The sequence below is a fragment of the Eulemur rufifrons genome, chromosome 29 (assembly GCF_041146395.1).
Source record: "Eulemur rufifrons isolate Redbay chromosome 29, OSU_ERuf_1, whole genome shotgun sequence".
NCBI classification, from domain to species: Eukaryota; Metazoa; Chordata; class Mammalia; order Primates; family Lemuridae; genus Eulemur; species Eulemur rufifrons.
The window spans coordinates 87,097,960-87,122,609 of record NC_091011.1 but is presented as its reverse complement, the minus strand read 5'-3'; the positions used below and the strand labels follow the sequence as shown (position 1 = coordinate 87,122,609).

The following is a 24,650-nucleotide window of genomic DNA, read 5'->3' as shown; positions in this document are numbered from 1 at the left end:
AGAGGAAGACAGAGCAGAGAATGCTTACCTGTTCATTGTTTGGTTCATTGGTGACATGGTGGTTGGGGTGGATGCCTGTCCAGGTGTTTCAAAGGAAGATGGCAAATACCTGTTTGGAGAAGTCGATGCAGTTTTTCTTTTCTTTTCTTTTCTTTTCTTTTCTTTTCTTTTCTTTCTTTCTTTCTTTCTTTCTTCTTCTTTTTTTTTAACTCAACCTGTCCATAAGCAGAGGGCCAGGTTACTGCTGGCTCACTGGAGCCCTAGGACTCTAAAGTAAGAGCTTGTCTTGCTCTTTGCATCACACAGGCAGTTGTGGATCTCAAAGTAGTAGATTTCTCCCTTTACCCACTAGATGGCTTGAACAGTGGGAAATAGAGAGGGTTTTCTTAGGCTGCCATCGTGGGTGACACCTCTTAAAGGACTCTTGGTACCAGAGGTCCTGAAGACCGCTTGCAGGCCTGTCTCCTTGGCTCTTGGGGTGCACGGCTATCAGTTGGTTCCTTAGGCTGCCAATTAGGGTCCTGGTGGTTCTTTTTCGTGTTAGAAACGTTACTACTTACATCAAGAGACGGTTCCATAACGGCATGATTTGACTCCTCCCCCATGAAGCCCTGCAGACCTAATAGAGGTAAAAAATTTGTTCTGATGGACCTCAGAGGACATGATCAGAGGTCCCGTCTATTCAGTCTCTTCTAGAACCCTAGGTCTGGGGTCCCTGCAGACTGTGGTCTGGAAAGCCCTTCCCTAGGGGGCCACCTGACACGTGGCAGCTCCCTGGACCACCTGAGCCCCCACACTGTTTCTCCTTCTGACTTGCCACGTGGACCAGGTCCCCACGCTACCACGTATTGGGTCACAGTGAAATAACTTTGCGTTTCCATTTAAAATCTTTACAATGGCATGTGTGTCTTTATGGTAACCATCACTGAAGCACAATATAAATACAGAAAAATGCAGACGTGATGAGGGCACCGATCAGTGAGGTATCACACGTGAGCACGTTCATGTCACCAGCACTCACATCGTGACGCAGACCATTATCAGAGCCCACAGTCCCCTGTGCCGCCTCCCTCTGACTCTCTTACCCCAACCGCAGCCGTATTCCCGACTTCAAAAACAGTAGGTTCGTTTTGCCCGTTCTTGAACTTTGTGTAAATAGAAACATACAGAATGTGCCTTCTGGAAGATCTGACTTCTCTTATCCAATGTTCCAGTATTGGTATTTACAAATACTGATACTATAAACATCCTTGGATATATCTTTGAGCACATGTGTTTTTATTTTATTTATTTTAGAGACAGGGTCTCCTTCTGTCACCCGGGCTAGAAAGCAGTGGCCTGATCATAGCTCACTGCAGCCTCGGACTCCTGGGCTCAAGCGATCCTCCCACCGCAGCTTCCTCAGTAGCTGGGACTACAGGTGCACACTGCCACACTCAGCTAATTTTTTTATTTTTTGTAGAGACAGGGTCTCGCTATGCTGCTTAGGCTGGTCTCAAATTCCTGGCCTCCAGTGATCCTCCCACCTTAGCCTCCCAAAGTACTGGGATTATAGACATGAGCCACTGCGCCTGCACAGGTGTTTTTAGAAAGTTGCCGGTAGCTAATTTGCAATGATTGCTACACATTTTCTTTCACATGGCAACCAGCTTAACATCATCGATTTTAGTAAGGGGACTGCAAGTATATTTTCACTGGAAAGAAGATAGTCACTAGGATTCACAAAGCTCAATGTCACACTTCTAAAAAATTATTCATTTTTGTTTAAATGGTTCATTTAAACCTGCTCAAGGATAATGAGCAGAAAAGGCTAGAGTTTAGGGTTGGAAATGGGGATGCTATTTCTTCTATATCTTCTTTGGTATTTTCTTCTTTAAGTTGAAGGAGGGAGAAAATAGGCTTTCAAGAAGACAAATGTGACATTAACTTGAGCCACATCCCTCCCTGTGGGGCCAGGAACGGTGTGAAAGGCTCCCCCAGAGTCCCCTCTTGGCATCCGGCACCTGGAATTCCTGTCCAGATGGACCTGAGCCTACTGCTGGGTCCCACCAACGCCTTTGCCTTGGTCCCCTGAGGGCAGACGTGTCACTGGCATGGCTAGGTGGTATGGGAGTGTGACGTTGTGGGCAAGGGCGTCAGTTGTGCGCACACAGGCCCTCGTGATAAGGCAGGAAGCCAGGGGTGAGAAGAGAGCGCCATGGTCCAGAGCCAGCTCTCCCACGCTGCCACGTCTGGCTTAGGACTGACTTTGAACCTGGCCTTCCAAGTTCTTATGAGGATTTATTTTTCAAGCTAGAAGGCTAGCACATTTTATTTAGAAGTTTGTTGGCTTGGTTTGTAACTTTTAAATATTTCAACATATGGCATGTGGACTTCATGTTTACCCTTGCCCAGGGCCCTCCAAGTATTAAGTGCAGCCCTGCGAAAGAAAGAAAGGTAAAGATATTTTTGCTGCCTAATTTACAGTACTCCACCCATGAAATCATTCTAGGAAAAACTCTGGACACGGGACATTAAGCTTCTTAGCAACTTGAAAGAAATATTCCACTCAAACGTAGGGGTAAAACGAGGCCAAGTTGAATGGTGACTATACCTAGATTTTTTTTTTCCTTGAATTTTTTTGTAAGCTATTTTTATAAAGTGAGGTTTTTATTTAAAATAGTTTATGTGTGTTGGAAAAATCATTAATCTCTCTTAGTTAATTTTGCCCAGAGAAATTTGGCTGTTCAGGTCACAAGGCTATGTCAAAGGTACAACTATGATTTATGACACTGTGTATTTCTTTTAACAACAGAAAGGCACTTTTGTGCACGTATTGCTTTACTGTCGAGACTGTGTATGGTTCGACACGTTCTGGAGCGCCGTGGACCACACGCTCTGGAGTCCGACTCCAGGGTTTGCGTCCTGGCTCTGCCGTGTGCCAGCCTTGCCTGCTGTGTGATCTCGGGCACGTTGCTTAACTTTTCTGGGCTGCAGCTTCTCGGTAAAATGGGGTGACAATTGTCCTTACATAAAATGGTTGTTACAAAGGCTAAATGAGATAGTATCACGTTTAGAACAATGTCTGGTATATAGGTGATATTTTATATAGAATTGTTATGATTCCAAGGCTGAGTTTAGCGCGCTTTTCATTTCTTTGCTTGCCAACAGGTACAGGCATCCGTGATCCAAGAAGATGCCACTGAGGACACTGAAGGTGACAGGTCCAGCCCTGCCAGCAGTTCTGGTCGGAGGACTTCTGCAGGGGCCCACGGGGCTCAGGACGACCATGAGGAAGAGGTATCTGTGACTAAAACACCCGAGGAAGACCCCCCAGTGTGCACAGATTCTAGAAGTGGAATCCAGTCTTCACAGCGCTAGGGCAGGGGCGCTGGGCCGTCAGTGGGCACAGACAGTGGAGCTGGGCGGGTCTGGAGGCCCCTCCTGGGCGGCAGCCCTGTCCTGATGAGTCACAGCAGGTTGGGAAGGCCCCAGGGGAGGGGGAACATCTAAGAGGATCAGAACAGCTGTTTACCAACCAATCTGGGAGTATTTACTATTTTAGCCCAAGTACTGACGTATCTGTAAGTGCGGGTGAGTATCAGCTCGAGTCTAGTGACACGGAAGGTCCTATGTGTCCCTGAGGCTCAGAGCCACGCCCCCAGGAGTGTGCTGCATTTGATGTGACCTCTGCAAGTTTGTGAGCGTGATCGCTGCCTCTCGGGAGCGCCCTCGGCCTCCCTGCCCCGTGTGTGCAAGGGCAGCTGTGTACACGCAGGAGCGTGTGCCGGCTTCTCCCGGGTGGAGTGGCTGTTTTTATGTGATGATTGAAGTCAGGCACCGTCCTGAGTCCCGGGCTGAGGTTTTTAGCTGGAGCTCCGTTCTCATTCGGGAGTGAGGACTGGGTTCCCACGAGGGCCAGACGTGCTGTCAGTGACTCCATTTATGGTTTTAATTGCTTACTAAAAAAGTGTTCATTTGATCAATTAGAATTACTAAAACATCTAGATCATGGGAAATTTTTCCATCGAGATTCCAGGTACAGAGAGTAATCCATGGTAGTGGCTGTCAATATTCCCAAGTCTGTCAGACCTGCTGGAATGGTCTAGAATAAAACCTGACCCACACGTTTTCCAACACAAGTCCCAGTCCTGTCCAGTTCAACCTCCGTCCTCTGTTCTCCTCATGTTCTAAAATACATATCCGGGCAATTTCCACCTCCTCCGGGAACTGGCCGCCTCCGTTTGGGCAGCCGTGGCCTCCATTCCAGGCCCTCTCCCCTGGTGGGCCGGGGGACGGGTCTCCCAGCAAGTTCCTCTCCTGCCTCCCTGTGAGCCCAACTCGTGGGTAAGGCCGCGGTCTCCAGACCACCAAGTCTGCCCAGCACAATTCCAGCCGTGAGTTTAGGGGCTCCCAAGATCACCCTCACTTCAGCCCAGCTGACTCTAAATTCAGGGGGCCCCCTCAGACTCTTTCTGCATCAATAATTCATACACTGACTCAGAACTTGGGAAAGTGCTATACTTACAATTATAGTTTTTTGTGGTTTGGGGGATTTTCTTGGAAGCAAAAGAATTAAAATCAGAACTAGCCAAAGGCAGGGTGATGGGGCAGAATCAGGACTGGAGAGTTCCAAGCATGAAGCTGTGCCCTTAGGGACACGTGGCTCTCCTAGCACGGATGTGTGGCAATATGTGCACGGAGTGCTGCCCACCCAGGACGCCCACCCGGGCTTCATCGTCCAGAGTTTTGCTGTGCAGCGTTGGTTGAGTGCGGCTGACTCCGGTCCCAAGATCAGTCCCGGCCCCCTAAGCACACTGGTGGTCACCCTGGTGTGACAGCCCCATGTAAACTGTCAGGTGCCCACCAGGAGTCACCTCGTTAGCACAAACTGTCAGGTGTGGTCCCAGGGGCCCACCACGAACAAAGACCCTTTCACTTGGGAAATGCCGGGGGTTTCGAGCCTACCCCCCGGGAGCCAGGACAAAGGTTTAATTCTTCCTCTCACTCTGTCTCTACCATCCCTGTCCCTCTGGTTCCTCAGAGCTGTTCCCCTGGCTGCGTGGACAGCCACCTGTTTCCATCTCTGCCCCATAACCTCTGACCTCTGTTTCTGCCCAGACTTCTGTCCGTCCTGGACATCTTGCCTGCAGCTCTGACTCCTCCAGCTTCTTTGGGTTTCTCTTCCTCATCAGCTGCTTCTTTCCTTATCTCTGGGTGAAGACGCTCCCCAGGCCGGGAGCTCCCCTTTCTGTGCACTGTCCCTTGTTGATCTCAGTTCTCCTGCAGCTTGGGTTCCAGGTGTCTCTTTCCAGCCCAAACTTTTCTTCTGAGCCCCTGTACCCCTTCTGCTAGTATGTGCTGGGACAGTCTATGCATGTGGCCCACTGTGACCCACCAGAATGGACTGCTCACCTCTGCCATGCCATTCTTCCAGCTGCACAGGCTCAAGGGCCTCAGAGCCCCGTGTGACAGGAGCCCCACCTGGGCAGGGGCCTTCCTTGTGCTCCTGCAGCACCACTGCTCACCTTGGTAATCGCGTGTCCCCAGGGTGGCATGGGGCCTCTGCTGGCATATTCTCCCGACTGGGCTGTGAGCCACCTGAGGGGTGGGGACAGCGCCAGCCAGTTGTCCCCAACTCCACCAGAGTGTGTGCAGGGAGGGTAGGTGACGGCTGTCTTCCTGCATCTGCATCACTGAGCTCATTGCCAAAGGGGCCTTTTTTTTTTTTTTTTTGCTTATAGGCTGTCCTGCCCTAATCCACTATGCTACTGGTGCCCCTACATGTTTCTTCCTTTCCTGGTCACTTTCCACTCAGTTTCCTCTTATGGCTCCTCATGGCCTCGGAGTTGTTTTCCTAACTCTCCCCTTAGGTCGCCTTTCCAGAATCTTCAGTGCTGGAACACTATCTTCTATTCTCCACCTAAACAAGCTGCCAGTTCCAGCCAACTCGTTTCCTCCCAAACTCGAGTTAATGACATTCCCAGCCGCCTGCCTTTTCCTTACCAGGAACAATCTGCTCCCCGCGGGGCCGGCCGCCTGCCTGTCCTTCCTGGCAACACACAGACCTCGGCTCCCCTCGCCGACCAGTCTTCTTCCTTGAACTTTCCTGAGCTCTTGCTGGGAAACGCTACTGCACACATCCCAGATCCTGCTCACGCTGGTAGATGTCTCTCTTGAAGCCTGTGAATATTTATTTTCCCCTCGTTATGCTGAACGTGCCTTAACAGCAAAGCCCGCGTCTTATTCATCTGCATAGCATGTGTAACACCTTTTGTGCAGAAAGTACGTAATGAACTAAAATTAACAATTCTGTGTTTCAGTTCAACTTCGGAGACGTCTTTGTCCATCAGGCCATCCACACCATCGAGTACTGCCTGGGCTGCATTTCAAACACGGCCTCCTACCTGCGGCTCTGGGCCCTGAGCCTGGCGCATGCGCGTGAGTGGGCGACCCCGCGGTGGCGGTGGGCGCTCCCTGGGAGGCAGGCGCAGTGCGCTCAGAGGGAAAGGCGCCTTCTCTGGGTTCCCTGTGGTGGGTTCGCCAGAAGAACGACTCTTCTTTCCTAGGGAGAGGGGACTTTGTTTCAGTAGGTCTGGCTTCCTATTGCCGGGGTGGTGACTGTGTTCGTTTCCTATTGCTGCTGGGGCAAATTGACACAAGCCTTAATGGCTTAAAACAAAACACGAATTTACTATCTTACAGTTCTTGAGGCCAAAAGTCCTGACATCACGGTGTCGGCAGGGCTGTTTGTTCTGGAGGCCCCGGGGAGAATCCGTTTCCTCGGCTTTCCTGCTTCTGGAGGCTGCCTTCATTCCTTGGCTCGCGGCCTCTCCTTGGATCACAGCAATCTCTGCTTCCATCAGCAAATCTTCCCTGATTCCGACTGTCCTGCCTTCCTCTCACAAGGACCCTGTGATGGCGTCGGGTGTGCCCGGATGGATAATCCCGGGGTTGAGGATGTTTCTCTTGCCTCTTGCAGAACTGTCTGAAGTGCTCTGGACCATGGTCATGAACATTGGTCTTCACCTGCGAGGCTGGGGCGGCATCATTGGGGTTTTCATCATTTTTGCCGTCTTTGCTGTCCTGACGGTAGCCATCCTTCTGATCATGGAGGGCCTCTCCGCCTTCCTGCACGCCCTGCGACTGCACTGGTAAGGAGGGCACCGCGCAGAAGCTGAGGGCTGGAGGGCCAGCCGGCCGGGTCCAGATCCTGACCTGTGTGTGACGGAACAACTTACGAGCCCCTTTGGAACCCTGGTTTAGTCATCTGTGGGTTACAGTGGTCAATGATGTGCCGTCTGTATTCATGTATATAATTACTGTCCTACACTACTTTAGTTCTATTGACTCCTTCCCTTTTAGGTATTAAGCGCTCATTTGTTATTACAATTGGCTTTCACATAAGTGACACCTCCAAGTATTCATAAGGTGACAGATCTGAAATAGGCTCCTAGAGGGCACACTGAGCATGGTGGCTCCTGTTGGCTGAGTGCAGCAAGCTGCTAAATTCTCAAACGTGGAAACAGGAGGGTGCCACGAGGAGGAAGGCGCTCATGGGAAGCCCTGGACATCCACGGATGTGCCCAGGGACTGTTGGCCATTGCTGGTGGATAAATATGAAAACGTTCGCATGGGCCTCTGGGTCTCGCCCAAGTCACACTCCAGCCAAGAATTTCGAGTGTGCTGTGCGTGCCCTTACATCCCCACACTGTCCTCGGCTTTCCCTGACATTTGCTGCCTCCCTCTGTGGCCACCATTCGTAAGGAAACATTCTTCCACTTCATGTGTTGAGTGGAGAGAGTCACAGCCTCCCCTCCCTGCCTCCACGGTGACAGCATTGCCCTCCGTGTCATTAAGGACAGGAACTGAACTCTGTAACTTAATAAGACATAACTGATCATACATGACATCGGTTATGTAAGTTATGAAAATATAGGTTGAGGTTCTGTTTGTTCTGCCCCACAATGTAGATCAGGATGGAACTGGAAAAGCACGTCAGGTAGTGACGCACGGTGAGGACATCTTTGTGACGGGGGCAGAAGGGCCTCGGGGTAGTGAGAGGGGAGGGGGAAGGGAGGTGGCAAGAGGCGGTGAGAGTAGGTTTTAAAAATCCTCAGGGCCAGGCGCGGTGGCTCACGCCTATAATCCTAGCACTCTGGGAGGCCGAGGCGGGAGGATGGCTTGAGGTCAGGAGTTCAAGACCAGCCTGAGCAAGAGCCAGACCCCGTCTCTACTAAACATAGAAAAATTAGCTGGGTGTGGTGGTGCTCGCCTATAGTCCCAGCTACTCTGGAGGCTGAGGCAGGAGGATCGCTTGAGCCCAGGAGTTTGAGGTTGCTGTGAGCTAGGCTGACACCACGGCACTCTACTGGGGGTCACAGAATGAGACTCTGTCTCAAAAAAATAGAAACCCTCAGGGTGCCCATGGCAGCCATCAGCCCGGGGTACCTTCCCTGGCAGGCTTTTCTGATCCTCTGCTGGATTTTACAAATGTCCTACTTCTTCCCTGGACCCGCCAGCCTCTAACTTATGTGTTTCATCCTCCTCTTTCTTACCTCCCCTGCCCCCCAACCACAGGGTGGAGTTCCAGAACAAGTTCTATGTCGGGGCTGGTTACAAGTTTTCTCCATTCTCCTTCAAAGACATCCTGGATGGCACAGCCGAGGAGTAGGCTGAGGTCTCTATGACAATAAGAGAAGTTCAGTCTTGTCTTTGATGTCAGCCCGTGCCAGGAATTCAATGGGATGATTGTTCTTGGCTGATCTGAAGCATGAAGCTATGTGTTATTTGGGTCTAAGCCTGGGATTTGACATGATGTAACCACGTCACAGAGGAACTGCTTTGGCAAATTGTTTTGACTTCGAGTGGGGTCTTAGTTCTCAAATAATAAAATGATTCAGAAATGAGGGGGAGTGCTAAACTGATGTCTTCTTGCAATATTTTAAGCATTATAATCAAGAAAATAAACATCTAAGTCATTCACTTTTTCTTTAAGATGTCTTTATTCAATATTATTCCATCACATTTGGTATTGACAATTATAGGCCAAAGCTGAACAATAGCATTACACGGACTAATCCCGGAGAAGGATCATGTTTATCTAATTCCCTCGTTTCCCTCTTCCTCAAACGCCTTTTTCCCTTGTGTAAGGGCTAAGCATTATAAGCTTAAGAACTTTCTCATGAACTTTTCCCTGCAGACGAGGAAGAACAGGTACAGTTCTCTGTTGGGAGGGACTCTCTGCATTGCTACATCCTGTGAAATGCAGTGTGACAACATGACATCATTGCCACTTTGTTTACTGTCAATGCACACTATGTTGGAGAACTGGAGAAAGAGCTGCGTGGGCTTCGACAAGGTCAGGTCCATTACTCTCTGGGTCCATGGGCCCCCAAATCATTTCTTTTTTTCCTTCACATGGCAAGGACCAGATAAGAGGTGGTTTTTTTTTTTTTTTTTTTTTTTGAGACAGGGTCTTGCTCTGTCACCCAGGCTGGAGTGCAGTGGTGTGATCATAGCTCACTGCAGCTTCAAACGTCTGGGCTCAAGCGATCCTCCTGCCTCAGCCTCCTGAATACCTGGGACTACAGGCATGTGCCACCAAGCCCTGGCTAAATGTCTAAATTTTTTGTAAAGACAGAGTCTTGCTATGTTGCCCAAGCTGGTCTCAAACTCCTGGCCTTAAGCCATCCTCCCGCCTCGGCCTCCCAAAGAACTAGGATTACAGGTGAGCTGCAGAGCTTGGCCCCCAAAGTCATTTCTTAGGGCGCCTAGACTGGAAACTCCTTAGAGCCCATAAGCTTCCTTCCATTGACTGCTTTGTCTGAATGACCTTTATGCAGGGGAAATAATCTCCGTGATAACCATACTGCTAGAGTTAAGTATAATTAACATTCTTTTATTAGTGCTTTACAATTTACAAAGTACTTTCACACCGTATCTTATTTAGTACTAAATTTTCATTGTTAGTAAAGTTTCAAAAGAGCCAATCAAATTAAAAATTACCTTTCAGATGGGACTCTGTCCTTTTAGCCTCCACTCTCCTGGCCTCCATGTGGTAGAGTTGACTGCGGCTCTTGGAAGTGGCATTGCTCATACATACAAGGAAGCTTCTATGGCACCTTCCATGTCAATGGCGTGATTTGTCCAGCACAGTTTAAGGCACATATTAGATGCTCAGTAAACATTTAATGAGGTTCAGCGAAAGAATGATAGTTGGAGACAGAAGGCACATACGTTTGAGTTCCAGCACTGATGGCCTGTCACGTGTGCCCTCGGGGAAGAAGTGGGGTTGTTCTCAGTGCCAAAGGGGAGGACGGTCTCCACGTCTCTGGACTGCAGAGAGCGGGTTGTGAAGCCCTGGGCGTGGAGGAGATGCTTCGTGATGGCTGACTGGGAAGAGTAGACTAAAGCAGCGTGTGAGTGGTGAGGTAAGAGGTCTGTCAAGCCCCATGATCCCTGGACAGTTTGGGGTTCTCAGCTCTCTACTGTCCTCGACAACTATCTAAAAAATACACTGTGCTTAGATGGATACCAGCCTTTGGCCCTTGAATTCTAAACAACAATGGCTGTGAGAAAATGTTTGCAAGGGCAGAACTTCCCTCTGCCCCTTGCCTAGACCTACTCTTTCAAAAATCCCTCCCCCCCCCAGCCCTCCCGAGAATAACATATTAATTTCCTCCAAGGTTTGACAGCCACTTGCTGTCTGCGCGAGCGGTCTCATTTCCCCTGGGAAAAGGCAGGTGCAGGCTGCTGGCTGCCGCGAGGGGGTGTGCCTCCCGTGCCACTCACTGCCCAGGGTGCAAGGGTGTTCCTCAAAGAATCCTGGTCCATGAACGGAGCTGAAAGGGGAGGATAAGACCAGCGGACAGGCTTCTTGGGCAGACAAGTCCAGAAACCCCCGAGAGGCCATCCGTGGTCCAACTTCCGCATAAGGCACAACTGGGGTGAGGGAAACAAAAAGGCCCGAAGCTGGACAGCTTTCCCAGGAACACGCAGAGGTAAGAGATTCTCAGGGCGACGTGGATGTGCATTGTTTTTTCTGCTGCCGCTGGGCGTGGGGTGGGGTGGGGGTGGGGAGTCGACTGTTAGTTTATGGCTGAAGGCAAATGGAACGTGAAAATGTCATTCTTTGTATTGATGATCTTGCAAAACAAATTACATCACGCACCACACACAAAATTCAGTTTAAAAAATATCTACCGTGGCCCAGTTATTTCTGACTAAAAAAAAATCAGTATGGCAAAATACAATAGAATAAAATGCCAACCAGTCGTTTAGACATACATATTTGATCTCCATCGGAGGCTTTGAGTTTCAAAGTAAATCCCTAATCTACCAGTTTCTTACCAGGTTTTTGAAGGTAGGTTGTAAGTTACCTTCCCATTGTAGTTTTGTAGGAACTGATGGTGAGGGATGGGCAGTATTCTTCCCCATGTTATTCCCTGTTTTCCTGATTTGATCCGACTGATCATCCATCCATCCATCCTCTTCCTAGGTTAGAAGGGAGTTAGAGTGACTTAGAGAACCAAAGAACAGATGTCAACTTAGCCTTCCGTTTCAGAGTTAGGATCACAGGCTCTATCTCTCAGTAATTTTCCTTATATCCATCCCTGAAACGTTTTGTTGTCTTTTTTTTTTTTTTTTTTTTTTTTTTTTTTTTATGAGGAGGGGCCTTTCTCTATTGTCCAGGCTGGAATACAGTGGTGCAATCACAACACACTGCAACCTCAAACTCCTGGGCTCAAGCGATCCTCCTGTCTCAGCCTCCCAAGTCCCTGGGACTACAGGTACATGCCACCATGCCTGAGGATTAAAAATGTTTTTTTGTAGAGATGGGGTCTTGCTATGTTGCCTAGGTTGGTCTCAAACTCCTGGGCTTAAGTAATCCTCCCACCTCAGCCCCCCAGAGTTGCTGGGATTACAGGCGTGAGCCACCGTGCCTGGCTTTCATCCTCTTCTTTTTTTTTATGAAACTTTTGGCTGAAACTCTAGAAACTACTGAGAAAATAGTTTTCGTATTTGCTAACTAACTTTGAGTTAGTGCTTGAGTGTCCTCTTAATGTCTTGGAATGTAAGCCCTTTACCCTGTGCAGATGTGAATGCTAAAATCCTGATAATCTATCAACACCCCTGCTCCCCCCTCCCCACGCCCCACCAAAGGAATCCTGTTGTTGAAAACGCTGTATATCCTAATAGGGAGGGAATGAGAACCTTGTCTGTTGCAGACAAACGTGTACATGTGTTTCTTCCGTCTCTTGGCAACTTCCCCTGACATTGGGAACCCACCAGGCCTCCACCATCTTCAAGGGCTGAGCTTGGAAGACCAGTGTTGCCACTGGCAGGCACTGAACCATTTTGGTGGCTGGGCAGGGCCAGGCTTGCTCCTCTGAGTGGGTCTGAGTGGGCTGTACCTCACTGCCAGGACTTTTCTCCACCCACCCACCCCCTGTACCAACGAGGCTTTAGGAAGAACTGAAGTTTGGAAGCTTTTTCTTCCTTCCTCTAAAATATGTGGATTTTGCAATGTAACACAGTGTAGAACAACAGGGTCATTTTTAGTGAAAAGTATCCATTTCGTTGTCTCTCTCTCATAAGTAAGAGGAAACGACGGGTTTGGAGAGGTTTTAAGGTCTTATTTTCCAGAAGGGATGTAGCCCAGGTGAGGATTTCCCAACACCACTCAAGTTTACCCTTGAAATAAAATCAGCCTATTTTAGAAAGCAAGTAACTCCCCTCCCCGTTTTGTGTAGTTCTTCATTTGAGCCCAGTGTGTTCTAATGTTAGTAGAGCATTAGCAAGGAGTGCCCTCGGGAGGCATATATCTTTGGTAACTCCCTGGATACTTAAAAGCTTTGCCTGAGTGATTTGTGATTATGGTGAAATTGTAGAAATTTCTTTGATTCCTTTATTCATAGATGAGAAGCGATACTACCATGAGTGCTTTCGTGCCATGGGCCCGGTGCCACATTTTACAAACATCATCGCACTTAATCCTCATCGCATACTTAAGAAGAAGTTTATCAGTTAAGAATTGCACAAAACTGCAAGCAACAGAGACTAGAAATAACAGTGGCTTACACCCCAGAGAGCTGTATTTCCTTCCCACATATATGCTGTCTGGAGCAGTCCAAGGCCATAGGAGACCTCCTCCTCGGTCCTCAGATTCCAGGCCCTTCCTGTCTTGTGCTGGCCAGACTTAGCCCTAAGTTCCCATCTTCCAACTTTCCATTTGTGCCGAGACCCGAGATGCCAGGTGGAAGTGCAGCCGTCCCATCTCTGATGCAGGGAGGAGGAGGCAGGGAGAGGTGAGGGGCAAACGAGGGATTTCCCTGCAGCCCCCAGCACCCTCCACCTGCACCTCATGGCCCCCGCACCAGCAGGGTACAAGGGAACACCTGCTATTGGTTGGCGGTAAGCTACTTCTCCCACAGGTGGCTAGGATTATTTTCATTTCTAGACGAGGAAACGCAGACAGGAGAAATGGAATCGATTTACTCTCAATCTCACCATGACTACTGACTTCTTTCCTTCTCTCCCTCCCTTGTTTCCTCCTTCTTCCCTCATCCCTACCCTACTCTGTCCTCTCCCCTTCCCTCCTTCCTCCTCTCCCTCCTTCCTCCGCTCCCTCTCTCCATCCCTCCCGCCTTCTATGCCTTTTCCTTCTCTTTTTTTCCTCCTTCCTTCCGTGCTTTCTCCCTTCTTTCCTTCCCACGTTTGTTAATTTTGTTGGTATAAAATGAAACCTAAAGATTTTCTTATTATAATGTTATCAGTTATTTCAGAAGATAAAACATTTTCCAGTTTTGTTTACAATTTACACATCTTCTTTTGAATTGTCCCTTCATACAGGTTGCCTGTGAGTCTCTTAGGATCTTAATATTTTTTTCTTATAATTTGTGGCTTATATCTGCTATAGACATTTACTGGTTACTTACATTTTTTGGGCAATTTTCTTGTTCTTTTAACTCTTAAAGTTGTGGTAAGATAAACATAACTTAAAACTTACCATTGTAACAATTTCAAAGTGTACAATTCGGTGGCATTTAAGACATTCACAATGTTGTACAACCGTCACCACCCTCAAACAGGGCCTCTTGTGCCAGGCCACTGTGTGAACGTCTGGCTGGTCAGTGGCGTGTCTTTGGGTCACGTGCGCATCCCTGGTCCCGTCGGTCTCGGGCAGTGCAGGAGGGCGGGCGGGGGCAGGCGGCACAGCAACGCAGGCCTGAGACCACTTGCTCAAGGCTTCCAGGCTGTGGCTCTCCAGGCTGTGGTTACACATATTAGGCTCAGAATAAACCTCGTTAAATTATTAAAAACAAAAAAGAAAAACTAAAACAACGCAAGCCTGCATGGCATAGGGAGCACACGAGTAACATGTTAACAACATATTTTCAGCACATCAACAACGTGTCCTTAGGGGTTCATTTTTTTCAAAGTGAATTTTTTGTAGTGAAAGAGAATAGTCTTTCTAAAACTTCCAATAATGCATAAAATCATACAGGAAAAACGAATAAGAGAAACACCAAAACCTAAATTCTACCCCTATAGGTAATTCTTGCCCCACCCTTTTTGTCTTGGCCAACTCCTAGTCTTTCAGGGCTCCATTTAGACGCCTACAGGAGCACCCCCAGTCTGAGGACTCCCGAGAGGAGGGGCCCTCTCTTATGTCGGCAGAACACCCACCGCTTAATCCTGTACCCACATTTATCACACCCGAACTCTTGCCTTGATTCCCCATTTGACGGTAAGTTCTTCAGGGGCAGGAACCCTTTTCACTGTATTTTGTTTTCTGGTACACAGTAGTGTTTGAGAAACATTTGTTGAAAGACCACACACAGTTTTCAACAACCCCTCTCCTAAAATCTCTCCATCTATAGAGGTGTGTATTTATATAAAATTTTATAAATTGGTATCTTTATATAGATACATACTGGAAAATGGTTCTCAACACTCAATAGTCTTTCATTTAAGAGTTTTTAAATGGTCTTCCATTACAGGAATATGTTACCATTTGTTCAGCCACTCCTGTACTGGGGGGCATTTAGGTCGTCCCTAAGTCTTTTGCTGTTGTTAGAACAGCAGTGTGGCCACCTTCCTCATACCTATATCTTTGCCTATTTATTTGACTGTCTCATTAGGATGAATCCTAGGAGTGAAATTGCTCAGGCAACATTCTGTCATCTGATGTCTAATTGCCTTCTAGAAGGGTTGTACGAATTTACACTCCTGCCAATAGTTTGAGTGTCTGGTTCTCTTACACTTGGCATAATCAGTCTTTAAGATTTTTGCAAATCCAACAGGAATGAATGATAACTCCCTTGAGTCTGAAGGCCTGAATTCATCAGCGCTGTGTTTATTGCTCTGTGTTGGGCCATGTTCATGTCCTGGACCCCACCATCTTTCTCCTCCTACCTACAAGAGCCTTTGTTAAACATGCATGTTTCATATTCTGTATTTTTGCTCTTACCCTTTCTTTAAATTTATAATTTGTTAAAATAGTAAGTGTATATGACAACAAATCAAATGGTAAAATGAGTTTATAACAGAAATAAACAATCTCCTGCTTCAACTTTCCCCATTGCCCGAGAAATTTAATTGTCTTTGGTTTTCCTGGTGATTACCTTTATAATTAAAACAACATAATGAAACTTTATTTCTTGCTTTATCAACTTATGACAGCATCAATCCATCACTCACTAAGAAAAATGATGATTTAGGTCATAAATCATCCCTTCCCTTTTGCCATTCTCCCAATATTTTATAGGGATCTTATTTTTAATTATTCTCTTATTTTTGTAATTATAAACAGTATACTTACAGCTGTAGTCCTTATTTTGCAAACTTTAGTCAGTATATGGCCACCCACCCCTGTCTTTCTTCACTGGCTGCCACCTCTCCTCTTTGTATGTTTTATGCAAAACACTAGAGGTTGTCTCTAAGCCTGAAAATGAATAAACAGCTTTTTATTTTTTTATGGTCAGTGTAAATATTGCTCACGCTAGGACCAAGTGTTGCATGTGAAGGTTACATTTATTTCTCTAGTCCAATGCCAGGACTCAAACGGATTCTCTTTTCTTTTACCTCGTCAGTTGCCTAAAACCACGCCATGTTTTAGTTTTCTTCATATTATGAAAACAAAATATTATGAGTCTCCTCTTCAATCAAGAAAAATACGAAATCACAAATGTGAATCTGCCTTTACAGGATCAGACTTAAGTCAAGATTAACCGTGAAGCACGTATCTTAGACCTAAGACCTTTTGCCAGACTGCATGTGATAAACCACCTCTTTACTGATAAGACCAGTGAAGTATGTAGAATATTTATGAGCCATGGAGCTGCCTAATTGCTTAAAACACGTGCTTACACCAAATTAAAACTTGTTCTGCTCAATAGTAAGCGGCAGATTTCCTGGGTTTCTTGCTGCTCAGTACAGAAATCGAGGAGACGTGTAGGAAATTGTTTTATTACTCCTCCAAAATGTAAACCTTTATGATGGTTAAAATTGCAAAACATGTTTAGATTGTAATGAGACATCATAAAACATGACTGGTAGAAGAGATTGAATGTTGATTGAAGACTGAGCTGATTGTTAAGCATTCTGGTTGTAACTGAACTTAAAATGAACTTATTGGGATTTAAATATATAAAATGGTTTCATTCCCTAACACTATAAATGGCCAGAATCCCTTTTGATTTTAAGTCTGCTACCATGATATGCATTACAATTTTTTTTATTTAAAAAAAGTAAGCTGGGAATGGTGGCTCACGCCTGTACTCCTAACACTCTGGCAGCCAAGGCAAGAGGATCACTTGAGATCAGGAGTTCGAGTCCAGCCTGAGCAACAGCAAGACCCCATGTCTACCAAAAATAGAAAAATTAGCCAGGTGTGGTGGCGCTTGCCTATAGTACCAGCTACTCGGGAGGCTGAGGCAGGAGGATCACTTGAGCCTAGGAGTTTGAGGTTTCTGTGAGCTACAATGATGCCACTGCACTCTACCTGGGGCAACAGAGTGAAACCCTATCTCAGAAAAAAAAAGAAGAATAAAAATATAATTGATAAATAGGAATAAATAATTGATAACAAGGAATAAATATAGAATTGATATAATCCACGTAACATAAAATTCTGCAATTTAGAGTGTGCAATTCAGTGCTATTTAGTAGTTGACAAGGTCGTGCGGCCACCAGCACTATGTAACACTAGAACATTTCCATTCATCACCTCTCAAAGAAACGCTGTCCCCATTAGCAGTCACGTCCCATTCTCCTCTGCCCCCAACTCCGGGCAACCACTAATCTGTTTTCTGTCTCTGTGGATCTTCCCGTCCTGGACATTTCATATAAACAGAATCCTACAACATGTGGACTTTTCTATCTAGCTGTTTTTACTTAGCACAATTTTTCAAGGTTCATCCATGTTGTAACAGGTGTCAGTACTTCATTGCTTCTTATTGCAGAATAATACTCCATCCTATGGATACACCACTTGTAATTTATCCACTCATCAGTTAAGGGACATTGGGATTGTTCCCACTGTGGGTTATTGTGAATAACGCCCCTGTGATGTCCATGCATGAGTTTCTGTGTGGACATATGTGTATTAGTTCCCTAGGGCTGGCACAGCAAAGTACCATAAACCCAGCAGCTTAAACAAGAGAAATGTGTTCGTTCACGGTTCTGGAGGTTAGAAGTCTGACATCCAGGTGTCAGCGGGATTGGTTCTTTCTGAGGGCCATGAGGGACGATCCGTTCCAGGCCTCTCACCTAGCTCCTGATGGAGGCTGACAATCTTTGAGGTCCTTGGCTTGTAGACGCATCACCCCAATCTCTGCCTTCATGTTCCCGTGCCATTCTCCCCGTGTGCGTGTCTGTGCCCGAATCCCCCCTTTTATAAGGACATGGTCAGATTAGATTAGGACTGACCCTACTCCAGTATGACCTCATCTTAACTAATGACATCTGCAGTGACCCTAACTCCAAATAAATCCACATTCTGAGGTACTGGGGATTAGGTCTTCAACATATAAATTTTGGGGGGTACACAATTTAGCTCATAAAAATGTTTTCAATTCTCTTGAGTATATACCTAGGAGTGATACAGTACATACATAACTCTAAGTTTACCTTTTGAGGAACTGACAAGCTGTTTTCTACAGTGGCTGCATGATTTTTAATTCCCACCAGCAATACGCGAGGGTTCCAGTCTCTCCACATCCCGGCTAACACTCGGTACTGCCGCCTGCCTTTTTGATTTTAGGCGTGCTAGACAGTAGGACGTGGAGGCTCATTGTGGTCTTGATTTGAAATTCCCCAGTGGCTGATGATGTTGAGACTCTTGTCAAGTGCTTATTGGCCACTGGCATATCTTCTCTGGAGAAATGTTGACTTAAATCATTTGCCTATTTTAAAAATTGGGTTGTCTTTATTGTTGAGTTATAAGAGTTCTTTACATGTTCTGGATACCAGACTGTTATCAGATATATGATTTGCAACTCTTTTCTCCCATTCTGTGAGTTATTTCACTTTCTTGATAGTGTCCTTTGATGCACAAAAGTTTTAAAGTTTAAGTTCAGTTAAGTTCAATTTATCTATTTTTTCTTTTATTACCTGTGGTTTCGTGTCGTACTTAAAAAATCATTGCCTGCTCATGAAGATTTTTACTTATACTTTCTTCTAAGAGTTTTATAGTTTTAGCTGTTAAATTTAGGTCTTGATTCATTTTGAGTTAATTTTAGTATAGGTATAAAGTAAAGGTCCAACTTTATACTCTTACATGTAGATATCCCAGCACCATTTGTTGAAAAGACTGTTTTTTTCCATTGAATGGTCTTGTTTTCAGGGGTTTTTTGTTTTTGTTTTTGTTTTTGTTTCTTTTTTTTTTTAGCCCTTGTTTTCAGATTTTGATTAAGTCTAAATTAATAACTCCTTATCTTCCTATCTAGAAACATGCTCAGGACTAAGTAGCCAATATTTAATGTATACTGAAGTCCATTTTATAATCAAAAGAAGGTGATTTTCCTGACAAATGCTTTATTTATGAAAAGTTACCAAACAAAGAACGCCTCTCAAAAGAGTGTTTCAACAATGTGTGGAAAGGGAGCAGTAGTTTGGAACTGTCTGTCCTCTTGACTTTCAGGCTCCCGGATGGGCTGAGAGACCAATTATTCTGACCTTTTCTACTATGAGAAAATAACAACTTTTCACACTTTTTGTGGTCTCCCTTGGGAGAGAGGATGAGAAGATTTCATGGGTTATTTCTGAGCGTTATTGATCTCTCTCCCATCTGGGAATACTTGTGTCTCTGTGACAGTGCTTAAGAAAACAAAGGATATCCACACTACCGTGTAATTGTTTTCATGTGTATCGTTTGTGTCCCCAGGCCGATTAAAAACTCCTCAGGGCAGGGAACGTGTCGCACCCTCCTGTGAAGTTGTCACAGGAGTCCACACAACACAAGGTGCAGAGCCGGCACTTGGCAAACATGAGTGACCCTGATGTGCTGCTGTACAACTGCCCCGGGGCTGTTTCTATGTTCTGGCTAGAGGAGATCTTTGCTTGAGTTCTTTTTTTCTTGAAACCATTTTTTTGAGGTATGAGGTAAAAAAGCCGTGCATACTTAATGTACACAACTCAATGAGTTTGGAGATAAGTATCCACTGTGAAACCATCACCACAACCTGTGCCATGAACCTATCACCTCCAAAAGTTCCCTCTTGACTTCTTACATATTATTATTATTGCGATAAAAACACTTACCATAAGATCTGCCCTCTTGGAATAATTTTCAGTGTAGATACGGTGCCGTTAGCTATGGGCACCGTGCTGTGCGGCAGATCTCCAGGACTTACTCATCTCGCATAACCGAAACTTTGTACCTTTGATTAAGACCTGCCCATTTCCTCTTCCCCCCAGCCCCTGGCAACCACCGTTCTGCTCTCTGCTGCTGTCAGTCTGACTATTTTAGATTCATCTTATAAGTAATATAACGTCATATTTGTCCTTCTGTGTCTGGCTTATTTCACTTTGCACTACGTCCTCCAGGTCCACCCATGTTGTTGCAAAAGACAGGATTCCCCTCTTTATAAAGGCTGAATAATACTCCATTGTGTGCACACACCACACTTTCTCTATCCATTCGTCTGCTGATGGACATTTAGGCTGGTTTCACGTCTTGGCTGTTGTGAATATGCCACAGGGAATATGGGCGTGCACATATCTATTCCCGATAACTGATTCCAATTCCTTTTGGGTGTCCATACCCAGGAATGGGATTGCTGGATCAAATGGTAGTTCTATTTTTAATTTTTTGAGGAACATCAACACTGTTTTCCACAGTGGGTGTATCAATTGACATTCTCACCACAGTGTATGAGGATTCTTTTGTCTCCACATTCTCACTAACACTTGTTATCTCTCTTTTGTTTTTTAGTAATTGCCATCCTAACAGATGTGAGGCCATGTCTCACCGTGGTTTTGACTTGCATTTCTCTGATAATTAGTGACATTGAGCACCTTTTCATGTATTTATTGGCCATTTGTATGTCTTCTTTTAGAACTGTCTATTCAGTTCCTTTGCCCATTATTATTTGGTTTCTTTGCTCTTCAGTTGTAGGAGTTTCTTATATATTTTGGACATTAACCCTTTATGAGTTCTGATTCTACTACTTACTAGTGATCCGACATTGGAAAAGTTAGGTAAGAATGTCAGAACCTCATTTTTTGAACTACTTATTTTGGAAAATATTACACATACTCAAAAGGAGAGGATAGTAAAATGACCCCAATGTACCCAGCATCCTCCTTCAATAATTTTCAATATGGCTGGGTGAGGTGGTTCACTTCTGTAATCCTAGCACTTTAGGAGGCCGAGGTGGGAGGATTTCTTGAGGCCAGGAGTTTGAGACCAGCATGAGCAAGAGTGAGACCTGGTTTTACAAAAAAAAAAAAAAAAAGAAAAGAAGAAAGAATGAAAAATTAATCAGGTGTGGCGGTGCATGCCTGTAGTCCCAGCTACTTGGGAGGCTGAGGCAGGAGGATCACTTGAGCCCAGGAGTTGAGGTTGCAGTGAGCTATGATATGATGAGGCCACTGCACTCCAGCCTGGGCAACAGAGCAAGACCCTGTCTCAAAAAACCCCAATTTTTTTTTCAATGTATGGCTATTCTTTTTTCATCTATACACCCATATACTTCCTATGCACATTGTTTTCACCCTATCATTTAATTATTTTAAAACTAATCCCAGCTATCATCATGTCAGTGATAAACATTTTAGTATATATCTAAAAATTATAAGGATTCTTCCTTCTACCCTAGCCATAATACCAGTGGCACACCTAATGACATCATCAATGATTTCTAAATATCATCAAACTTCCAAACTTCCTTAAATTTCTCTGACACACTCTCTCTTGCTGTTGTTGTTTTATTTTTAATATTTTTATACTTGATTTTTTTCTATGAGGATCCAAACAAGATCCACTCAAGTATTTGGCCAATGTGTCTCTGTTATTTGAGTCTTTCCTTTTTTTTCTTTGCCATTTATTTATTGAAGAAGCTGGGTCATTTATCCAACAGAACTTCTCATATTCTGGATTCTTCTTATTGTGTCCACATGGCAGAGTTTGACATGTTTATTCATTTCTTGTATAAACTGGATAGAGCTAGAGGCTTGATAGGATGCAGGTTCGATTTCTTTTTATGAGAATGCTTCACAGGTGATGTTACATTAGTATAGTCTCTTCCTAGTGCATCTCATCAGGAGCCACAGGCGATCTGCCTGTGTCCTTTTAGTGGCATTTCTTAGTGGGTTCAGGTGTCATCAGCCTTACCCGTCTCCTGCTAAAGTTCTCCCTCAGCCTTTTACCTAATGGCTTATTAGCCACTGATGGTCCTGGCCTGGATCATTATTATTATTTGAAGGAAGATAATTTTCTTTTCATTGAGGTAAAATTAACATATGCTTCAAATCTCTGTATCAGACAGCTGTAAGTGTACACCGTGTAGAGTCTGACACATGTATATGCTTATGCACAAGCATCCCAGCCTAGGTAGAACATTTCATCACCCCAGAAATTTCCTGGCGGGGCATAGAAAGCCACTGTTTTGATTTCTCTCACCATAGTTAAGTTTTGCCTGCTCTTGAACCATATAACTGAAATTATATAGCACGTACTCTTTTGTGTCTGACTTTTTTCAATCAATATAATGGATTTGAGATTCATTTATATTCTTATCCCATTTGTTTATTCATATGCCTGTTGAACATTTGAGATGTTTTCAGTTTTTGGTAACATAAGATAAATGCTTTGGATATACAGGAGATGCATATTTAACTACTTTTTTAATTTTTTAACTTTAATTTTTTATCTTTAATTATATGGGTACATAATAGTTGTACATATTCATGGGGTACATATGATATTTTGATACAAGTATACAATATGAAATGATCAAACCCGGGTAATTGGGATATCTCTCATCTCAAGCATTTATTATTTCTTTGCATTAGGAATATTGCAATTCTCTTAGTTATTTTGAGACATACAATAAATTGTTGTTAACCATAGTCACCCTATTGTGCTACTGAACACTAATGTATCCATTATTTTGTTAGGAGTTACAAAATAGTGATGATTTAATTCCATCCTCTTTCTGCATGTATTAACTGAAATTTAAGGGTAATTTTCTTTCATTAACTTTTTGGTTATTTTGATGTACAGATAATTACTAGTTTTCAGAATAATGAGTTTGTTTCTTAGCATCCTTCTAAGGTGATCAACAAGGTTTTCATTTTAGTATTACTATGATCAAATGGATTTTAATATCTTTGGTGCGTTTCAATTTTTTGCAGCCATTATTCTTTTTGATGCCCAGATTGTCCCATCTTTGGCTAGCGGGAACCTTTTCGAGTTGAATCTTGGAATCTTTTGTCACAACCCCAGCAGTCCTTGATATTGTCCATGCCATGTGCTATAACAAGATATTCCATTTTAGTCCTTTTCTGTGCAGAAAAAAAAAAAAAAAGATATTCCAGGCTCAGTTTGTACATTCCCTATATCCAGACCAGAAGCAGCCATTTATCTAAGGTACCTGCACTGGTTGGTTTGTTTAGATTTGTTTATTACATATATTTACTATATATAATAAAATACAGAATAAATTGATATCAACATTTCCTATTCAAAATTAGGATTATAAGTTTTTTACGTAATAAATTTGATTTTATATTTCTTTTTCCTTTTATTACAAAAATATTGGTTCCTAATGATATTATTGCTTTATCCTACTAGTATCAAAATAATGATACTGATATTACTACTAACAACATAATTACTGAGAACAGTTTAGGATTTCTGTGTCTCCCACTAAGGACATACAATTAAATTACTGTGTCTGAAAGTCAGTTGAAAAAAACTTCTCTATGTGGTTAAGCCACTAACTTGATACCCATCTTTCCTTGTTTTGTGTTTCTTTTGATTTTTTGGGGGTTAAGAATCCTTTTTAGGGCTGTGTGCAAAAGGGGGGATAAAAAGAGGCAGTCCGTGGGTTTCTGTAGGGATCAAATGAAAGTGCTAAGCGAGAGAGCGCGCTGTGAACGCAGGGTCTGTGGGCGTGCGAAGAGCTGGCCACCGGGTTCCTTTTCTGCAGCAAAGGCCATTGTCCCTCCCCGTTAGAGGATGCGATTGTTCAAATTGTTGGGACCCGCATCTGGCCCCGCTCGGGGTTGGTTACCAGCCCCTGATTGTCTGATTTGGCCTCTTCATTGAGCCTGATTGATCCCAGTTGACTAACGTAGCCACTTAACTCTGCATTTCTCGGGTTCCTCAACATGCCAAATGGTGATAAATTACAATGTTGCATAGATTTTCTGTGCAGATTAAAGATAATCCAGGCATGCAAAGCACAATGATCGTCCTCAAATACATCTGTAATAAACAGTAATAATGAAATACCTATTTACTCAGCACATGAGGCCGTGCCCTGTATGTCTGTGAACCAACTCATTTAATCTTCGCAGCACCTTGAACGTTGGGTGCGCTCGTTACATTATCCCCACTGTGGAGATGAGGAAATGGGGGTGTACGCAGGGCAAATTCCTCAGAGCCACACACATAGTAAGTAGCAGGGGAAGAATTTAAACACTGAGGTGCCTGGTTCCAGAAGCCATGAATGAATGAGGATAAAAATACTTACTGCAGGCCGGGCGCGGTGGCTCACGCCTGTAATCCTAGCACTCTGGGAGGCCGAGGCGGGTGGATCGCTCGAGGTCAGGAGTTCGAGACCAGCCTGAGCAAGAGTGAGACCCCGTCTCTACTAAAAATAGAAAGAAATTATATGGACAACTAAAATATATATATACAAAAAATTAGCCGGGCATGGTGGCGCATGCCTGTAGTCCCAGCTACTCGGGAGGCTGAGGCAGTAGGATCGCTTAAGCCCAGGAGTTTGAGGTTGCTGTGAGCTAGACTGACGCCACGGCACTCACTCCAGCCTGGGCAACAGAGTGAGACTCTGTCTCAAAAAAAAAAAAAAAAAATACTTACTGCATTAGATTTTTGTGAGGGCTTAATGAAATTTTGTGTGTCGTGCACCCGGCATATAACATACACCCAATAACCATCACATTGCCCCCCTCCTTCCCTCTCTCGTTCCTGTCAG

General features: G+C 44.7%; 1 protein-coding gene across 1 annotated transcript in view; it reads left to right on the top strand.

Moving 5' to 3' along the window:
* The window catches only part of ATP6V0A4 (ATPase H+ transporting V0 subunit a4), a 41,789-nt gene extending 32,825 nt beyond the window's left edge, over window positions 1–8,964 (top strand). The window contains exons 17-20 of the mRNA XM_069462112.1: window positions 3,151–3,279; window positions 6,303–6,420; window positions 6,962–7,133; window positions 8,560–8,964. Coding sequence (XP_069318213.1) covers window positions 3,151–3,279; window positions 6,303–6,420; window positions 6,962–7,133; window positions 8,560–8,653 — 513 coding nt within the window. The 3' untranslated portion in view covers window positions 8,654–8,964. The remainder of the gene's footprint in view (window positions 1–3,150; window positions 3,280–6,302; window positions 6,421–6,961; window positions 7,134–8,559) is intronic.
* The last annotated feature ends 15,686 nt before the right edge of the window (window positions 8,965–24,650 follow it).